Source organism: Priapulus caudatus, unplaced genomic scaffold (assembly GCF_000485595.1).
Source record: "Priapulus caudatus unplaced genomic scaffold, Priapulus_caudatus-5.0.1 Scaffold850, whole genome shotgun sequence".
Lineage (NCBI taxonomy): Eukaryota > Metazoa > Priapulida > Priapulimorpha > Priapulimorphida > Priapulidae > Priapulus > Priapulus caudatus.
The window spans coordinates 83,915-92,716 of NW_014577911.1; the positions used below are offsets into that span (position 1 = coordinate 83,915).

Here is an 8,802-nt window from a genome sequence, read left to right on the forward strand (position 1 = left end):
TATAGATACATAGATACATAGATACATAGATACATAGATACGGACGCTGGGTGACTGGCGAGCTGAACTACACAGTAGCCATCACGGAGGATACTGATCAGGTGATCAATATACACGGAGATACATTGATACATAGATATATAGATACATAAATACATAGATATATAGATACATAAATACATAGATACATAGATACATAGATACATAGATAGATACATAGATACATAGATACATAGATACATAGATACATAGATACATAGATATATAGATACATAGATACATAAATAGATACATAGATACATAGATACATAGATACATAGATACATAGATACATAGATACATAGATACATAGATACATAAATATATACATACATACATAGATACATAGATACATAGATACATAGATACATAGATATATAGATACATAGATACATAGATACATAGATACATAAATAGATAAATACATAGATATATAGATACATAGATACATAGATACATAGATACATAGATACATAAATACATAGATATATAGATATATAGATACATAGATACATAGACAGATAGAGACATAGATACATGTTGAATAAAATGTTGACTTATTATCTAAATAATTAATTGTATTCCTACTAATAAACCATATAATATATATATATATCTTACAAAGATACATAGATATATAGATACATAGAATGTAATGTTGAATGACTTTATTATCTAAATAATTAGTTGTATTCCTAATAATAAAACATATGAATGTATAATATATATATATATATATATATATATATTGCCCAGACCATAGCTGAAGTGAGGAAGAACAAGATGGGATTTGACAAGCGGCGAACACAGAGGCGCGCCTCCACGCGCCGACCACGATCCAAGGATATCAATGATGAGTACGTGTGGCATTATATGATATTATACACCTGTCTTACCTCCATGCCTGATGTCAACATGTACGGCTTCTGTGTGGTGCTCCTGTCTCCTAGGTACATGTGTACAGGTAGAGGTAGAGGTAGAGGTAGAGTTACAGGTGTAAAGGTGTACAAGTAGAGGTAGAGGTACATGTGTACAGGTCCTAAGTATGTGCTCCTGTCTCCTAGGTACATGTGTACAGGTAGAGGTAGAGGTACAGGTGTACAGGTCCTAGGTACATGTGTACAGGTAGTGGTAGAGGTACAGGTGTACAGGTCCTAGGTACATGTGTACAGGTAGAGATAGAGGTACAGGTGTACAGGTCCTAGGTACGTGCTCCTGTCTCCTAGGTACATGTGTACAGGTAGAGGTAGAGGTAGAGGTAGAGTTACAGGTGTAAAGGTGTACAAGTAGAGGTAGAGGTACGGGTGTACAGGTAGAGGTGTTCCTGTCTGCTAGGCACGTGTGTCTACGTCTGACGTAACCGCGAGTGCTTTGCCGTGTGTTGATTAGCTACGTGCAGACGTTGCTGACGTCGCTGCACGCACGCTACCACGAAACCACCACCACCACTACAACTACTACAACCACCACCACGACGGAGGCGCCAACTAGCAACCAGGATGATGCGGCGAGCGGCTTTAATTGGATGACAGCTAATCCTAGCTGTGCGTCGCCAGTCAGGACCCAAGGAAGGTGCGGAAGCTGCTGGGCGTTCGCTGCCGTAAGTCACGTGTGCAAACACTACTGTTACTGTTATTACTCCTTTTAGTATTACTATATGCTGCCACTGCTGCTGCTGCTGCTGCTGCTGCTGCTTCTGCTGCTGCTGCTGTTGCTGCTGCTGCTGCTGTTGCTGCTGCTACTACTACTACTACTACTACTGTTGCTGCTGCTGCTGCTGCTGCTGCTGCTGCTGCTACTACTACTACGTCTACTTCTGCTGTCGTCTGCATTTGATAATGTTGTTTTTGTTGTTGTCGTCTGCGTGTAGGGGGCCTAGATGGTTATATTATTATTATTATTATTATTATTATTATTATTATTATTGTTGTTGTTGATGATTATGATGATGATGCTGTTGTTGTTGCTTTTGCTTTTGTTGATGTTGTTGTTGTTGCTTTTGCTTTTGTTGATGTTGTTGTTCTTGTTGTTATTGTTGTTTTTCTTGCTTGGCGGCGGCGGTGGTGGATGGTTATGATTATGGTCTATAGTTAAACCCCCTTCCCTCAAGTACTCCCGCCATCACACGTTACAGGTAGATTCGCTGGAGATGCGTAACTGTGGCAGTAACAGCCCGACAGTAGACCTCAGTCAGCAGCAGATGGTCGACTGCACGTTCAGCAACTGGAACGGTTGTAACGGCGGATACGCAGCTGCGGCACTGCAGGTTATAGTTCGCAATAGTCACCTCGCCTCCGCTAGCGACTACCCTTACAACAGCGGTGGTACAGGACGGGTGAGTAACACTCCTATAGAAGGCGTCTGATACTGTCCTCTCTCTCCCTCTCTCTCTCTTTATGTTTATGCTTATAATACGACTAGTTCCATAAGCAAGGGTGTAACCTTGACCTAAGCGTATTGACTAATATGCCTCAAACGGGTTGCATCGCGGAAGAAGAAAATTATCTAGCGTTGTTCGGGTTTACTGATCCACGTTGTGCAGCGCAGGTTTCTTGTTAATACTACAAGCTTCTTTTAATTTTTTGTTTGTTACACGTCTTTGACCCATTTCAATTTTTAAATTCCTACAGAGGGCGCTGTATTTCACGCTCAAGCGCCGACCATAATTTCATATTAATTTCATAATTTTTATGCTAACAAAACAAAACAATTATTCACTCAATTAATTAATCTATCAATCGAATAAATCAACAATTAATCACCTCAATCAATCAATCAATCGATCAATCAGTTAAACAAACGAACAACGTGTCTAATGCAGGATACGAGGTGTAGGAGGAGTGGGAAGGCTAGTACTAACGTGGAGGACAACATTGATGGCATCGTCGACAGCAGCGCGTACGCGTGCGACGTAGAAGCTCTGAAACAGATCGTGAGAGACGGGCCGATAGTGATCGCCGTGTGTGCTGGCAACCAACCCTTCACCTTCTACAAGTCAGGTAACCACCTCTACTCTACTATATAATACATACACACATACGTACGTACGTAAGTACGTACATATATACATGCATACATGCATGCATGCATGCATGTAAACATACGCACACACACACACCCACGCACGCACACACACTCCCCCCACACGCGCGCGCACACACACACACACACACACACACACACACACACACACACACACACCCAACAGCACGCACGCAATCGCACGCACGCACGCACGCACCAACGCACGCACCGACGCAGAAGCACGCACGCACGCAAGCCGCACTGCACGCACGCACGCACGCACGCACGCAACACACACACACACACACTACAGTCACACAACAGCACACACACAAACAGCCTACATACATACATACATAGCATACATACATACATACATACATACATACATACATACATAATACTCTATAGTTACAGGTGTAATACTACAATTACAGGTGTGACAGTATAATTACATGGTCCGACATTAAAATTAAAAGTGTTGGCCCTTATAATTACATGTCCTGACTCTATAGTTACAGGTGTAGTACTACAGTTACAGGCGTGTTACTATAATTACAGGTGTGTTACTATAATTACAAGTGTAATACTATAATTACAGGTGTATTACTATAATACAGGTGTGTTATCTATCAATTACAAGTGCAATACTATAGATTGTATCTAGGTATATTACAAATGTACAGTGTGTATAGCTATAATTACAGGTGGAATACTATAATTACATGGTGTATACACTAATTACGTCGCCGCGCCAACGGAGTCATGCAATTCGCTCGTCAGTGTGTGTGTTCGTGTCTGTGTGTGTGTCCAGTCCGCGTCGCGCGCGCGAATACGATGCACGTCGGTCAGCGAGCGGGCGCGCGATCGATAGAGCGCGTCGAGTCAGCGAGCGGCGAGTCAGCAGCAGCCACCAGTGACGCGGCGGTCGCAGCAGGGCAGCGAGTTCAGTCAGCAGCCGCCACCTAGCGGCACATACATGGTTACCTGCTTCGGCGGAGGTATGCACTCCTCCGTGAGTGCCCTCTGTCTAGTTACAGGTGTATTACTTTAATTACCGGTGTATTACTTTAATTAGCAGGTGTGTGACGGCAGCAGGTGCAGCTTTAGCAACTTGGATCATTGAGATGCACGCTAGTCGGCTATGGAACCCGACCCTGACAGGCGTGGATTACTGGATGCGTCAGAACCAGTCTTTGGTGTGTGTGGTGTGGTGTGTGTGTGTGTTGTATGTGTGTGTGTGTGTTGTGTGTGTGTGTGTGTGGTGGTGTGTGTGTGTGTGTGTGTGTTGTGGTGTACCCGTGCGTGGCGTGCGTGCGCGCGCGGCGCGCGCGCGTGTGTGTGTGTGTGTTGTGCGTGCGTGTAACTGTGCATACAGCTGCGTGCCAAAAGAAACAGCGTGTTTTGAAGAACCTGGCTGCTAGGCACTACAACTAACTCTCTCTCCCCACCTCTCTCGCGCTCTCTTCTCTCTTTCTCGTCTCTCTCTCGTTTCTCCTCATCAGGTTCTCTCGTCTCTCTCTCTCTCTCTCTCTTGTCGTGTGTGTGTGTGGTGTGTGTGTGTGTGTGGTGTGTGTGTGTGTGGTGTGTGTTGTGTGTGTGGTGTGTGTGTGTGTCTTTTCGCTCTCTCTCTTTCTCACAGCTCTCTCTGATTTTTATTGGGCAGGTGGGACTAGATGGGGAGAGAACGGATCGCACGATTACAACGGACTGGTAATAAGAACTTCGGCATTGGCATTGACATTCAGTCTTACGCGCGTAATGAAGTAAATGCGGCCGACGAGTATTACTGAGAGGGAGAACAGCACAGGTCTGTGACGTAACTTCGCACATGAGTAAGAATGACATCCAAGAGGACGGATACAGAGTACAGATCTACTGATGAGTAGGACTGAGGAGGCAGGATATACATAAGAGCAACAGAGATAGACATAACGCAATGGTTTACAGGCTATCTGTGATAAAATGCACCGAAGTAAAGGCAGTGCAACGAGCGTTTGGGAGTCTAACCTCACAGCGCAGGGACACGAGCTGACAGAAGCACATGTATTAATAGTTATGATGTAAAGTGTGTAATACCAAGTTTAACGCTATGGGGTGGTAAATTTTAGTATGGCGCGATCACAATTGTTAAAAATTGGGTAATCTCGTAAACCAACACTATATTTATAGTTCTATCGCGTTCATATGTAAACAATATTCATAATACCACGATATTTTATGCAAATAATTTAGGAATCAATGAAACATGATATATATACTATATAATACGGACGAGGAAAGAGAGTCACATAACAAAACGCAGTATATGGGTTTAATAGAATTCGTGTATTTAATATAGCATTCGTGCACATCTAGCAATGTAGAACCGTCTATATGAGATAAGTAAGATAGCTGCAGCCGACCATAGACATGCAGGCAGTCTCCTGCCGTGTAATAGATTCACCGTTACTAATGCCTGGTTACACAGGGCCGTGTGCTTTACACCTAGCGCAGCATAGATGCCCGCGACAAACACACTGTATTCACGCTGTGCAAGGCGTCTAGACTGCAATGGCAGAGTAAACGAAACATCGTTTTATGTTCCTTTGCGAAATGAATTGTTTTTTTTTTGTTTTCGACGACATTGTCTACTGTTACTCAATACGCTATTTGTGGCACAGCATCGACCGTTTAGCGCCCCTACGTGCGGTTTATTGCGTTACAGCGGTCGCAGATCAGAGGCCCTTTAGATTACCACAATAACCAATACACGTGTAAAGCAAATCTAACGTAGGCTCTTACTCGCAGGAACTGTTCTGATATATCGATCGGGTAGCGAAATATTATATCTCCTCTAAAGTAGACAATGAATAGAGACTGGACAACGAACCGAACAATTTAGAACGCGGCAAAAACAATATCATCTTATTGTGAGTAACGTAACCCGTATAAAGCTTATGGGGGGGGAGGGTATGCACTCCGCACACAGCTATGTTGTTGTTTGTGTTTACGGATCATCATCGTAACGGTAGCGCCACCACGTGACTGCTCCCTCCTGTTACGTCACCGCAACATCACCCGTTACGTCACTGTTACGTCACCGCAACATCACCCGTTACGTCACGGTTACGTCACCGCAACATCACCCGTTAAGACACCCGTTACGTCACGGTTACGTCACTGTTACGTCACCATTACGTCCGCGTTACGTCACCCTATATCAGGGAAGAAATCAGCGTGTATGTATACGTTAGAATTATTCAAATTATCTCATTATCCTTATAGTCACACTGTTATACTCTTGATAAGGCAGCGACATGGTGGCGTGGCAAGACTAGCTGCCCTTACATGACGTCCGCAGGTTATTCTAACCCTACATGTCATGCTTACACGGTCACGCTCTTTAATACCTACTACACCCTAACGACAACCGCTACATATCTGATTGCTACATAAGAACACCGCAGCACTTAAGACTGGCCCCCTGTCCTGAACTCATCGCCACTGCGCATGCGTCCACCCTGATCGATGCTTGCTGTGAGTTGAAAGAAGTGAAATATTTCAGACACAACGTACGTACCCGGATGTACGAGACACGGGTGCCCGGATGCTTACGTGAAAGCTGCTGTCGCGTGTATACTAATGCTAGATACCCACAGCTGCTGCCCCGCGAGTGGCAAAATCTGTGAACTACTTAAATTTTATAACATACACCAAACCAAACCATCTAATCAACGTTGGCGTGAAGCCAAAACCTTGTGTTTATATCGCCTGATGACTACGTACTCCCACACAGGAATAGAAGCATTACAGATGGCAAAAAATATCAGTTACACGTCCAATAATATACGCAAAATAATAATCAATATATAATAGATTCATATACGATTCATCATAGAATCACACTGTTATGAATAGTTACGTGAGCAATAGGCTGAAGCTTACCGGGGATTATGTAAGAGTAAACATGGTAAACAACACATCCGTCTACTTATAAGTTACAGGCTACTGTTGAACAATGTCATACACGAAACAAATGGCGAAACTCTCTCGAAAAACACTCGAGTTTGTAGATATACCGTAGAATGGATGTCAAAAAGTTAACCCGCATGGCTGCTTAATATCAAAACCTCAGATTACACGTCTCCTTGTAATTATCTTAATAATAACCATCGTCACCATCATCACCATCATTATCATCATCATCATCATGGTAATGGCCATGATCATCATCAGTCTCATCACCATCATCGTAATGGTCATGATCATCATCACCGTCATCATCATCCTCATCGTCACCATCGTCGTCGTCGTCGTCATCATCATCATCATCATCATCAGTCAAACTAGATGTACGACAATCTATTCATTGCTCTTCACTACAACATCTGCAGTAATACAGACAACAGTACAATACCAGCACCGCTAGACTAGCTACTCATCTCAGTCACATCATTAACATATTACCAACCCTTCACCGACAAATCAAAAACACAACTAATGTTATACCATCATGCATCGAATCAAGGCGAAGCGAGGGGAAGGATCGTAATGCGCACGCAGTGCCACCTGTACGCACAATTAAAGCTGTCATGCACGGGGTGCACGTGCACGCACGCACACACACGCTCGTATAGCTGCCAAGTATGGAAACACGTGTTAGTAATAACCACCTCATGAACTCTAGGTGTTATTAGCAGATGCATGAGGGGAACGTGAGATAGCATGTGTGCATGGAATGTACGTAGAATATATTATGGTGTATATATATAATTTAGCAAAGATTATTAAATATATTAAATATAGTTGTGCACGTGCTTTTCGTAATATAGATATGATAATTTAAGATTATGAAGAGATACACACGAGGAAGGCCGTGTGTGAATGAGAGTTGTGAGGAAATGCTAAGTAAATTCCATCTGTCCTCCTGGCGGACTTACTACACGAGTCCGTCTAATTCCAGAACATTTCAACGTGGGGTTCACGTTACCAAACCATCAGCCTAACATTGTTGACATCAGCCTAACCTTGTTGCCATCCGCCTAACCTTTTTTGCCATCAGCCTAACATTGTTGACATCAACCTAACATTGTTGACATCAGCCTAACCTTGTTGTCATCAACCGATAACCTTATTGTCATCCTTGCCATCAACAAACCCTTCTTGCATCAGCCGACCCTTCTTGGGCCATCAACGCTAAGCTTGTTGCATCAACCCTAACCTTGATTGCGCCATCAGCCAAACCTTGTTGTCATCAGGCGCTAACCTTGTTAGCGTCGCGCTAACCTTGTTGTCATCACCTAACCTTGTTTGCCAATCACTAAACCTTGTTGCCTTCTGTTCTAACCTTGTGCCATCATAGTATCTTTCCTCTGGTATCTCTGGCAATTCCGTTCATATTTGCAATTAAAATGCTTATGCACTAATATATATATATATATATATATATATATACTATTATGCTGGGCAGCACCTTATGTAAATAGCCTTTGTGGTTGCGCGTAAAAAAATCTACTTTCATATTACTCTCTACAAGATGTGAAGTAAGTTGGCCGCCTCTAAAGGGAAGCTGTTGCCATAGGCAGACTACATGGAATTGTTTATTCTTCGCTCTGGACCAGCCAACAATTAAAGGAATAGTTAAGAAAAATGCCAATATATACGCCACCAGTGTCGACGTGGCCATCTACGCAGGCATACATGCCCTACACTTGACTGTTATGTCAAGTCTATCTAGGCCTTGCATGATAAATGACC

General features: G+C 43.1%; 1 protein-coding gene and 1 long non-coding RNA gene across 3 annotated transcripts in view; one reads left to right on the top strand and one right to left on the bottom strand.

The window, feature by feature from the left end:
• The first annotated feature begins 805 nt into the window (after positions 1–805).
• LOC106813972 (counting factor associated protein D-like) overlaps positions 806–8,802 on the top strand; it is an 11,536-nt gene continuing 3,539 nt past the window's right edge. Inside the window, exons 1-5 of the mRNA XM_014818229.1 lie at positions 806–896; positions 1,429–1,639; positions 2,174–2,374; positions 2,861–3,038; positions 4,145–4,255. Of these exons, the coding sequence (XP_014673715.1) occupies positions 823–896; positions 1,429–1,639; positions 2,174–2,374; positions 2,861–3,038; positions 4,145–4,152 (672 nt within the window). The 5' untranslated portion in view covers positions 806–822 and the 3' untranslated portion in view covers positions 4,153–4,255. The remainder of the gene's footprint in view (positions 897–1,428; positions 1,640–2,173; positions 2,375–2,860; positions 3,039–4,144; positions 4,256–8,802) is intronic.
• Positions 6,774–8,802, bottom strand: part of LOC106813973 — a 10,505-nt gene continuing 8,476 nt past the window's right edge. Inside the window, exon 2 of one of the 2 annotated variants that reach the window (XR_001394531.1) lies at positions 6,774–8,153. This is a non-coding gene — a long non-coding RNA (uncharacterized LOC106813973). The remainder of the gene's footprint in view (positions 8,154–8,802) is intronic. The other variant, XR_001394532.1, reaches the window with a different exon arrangement.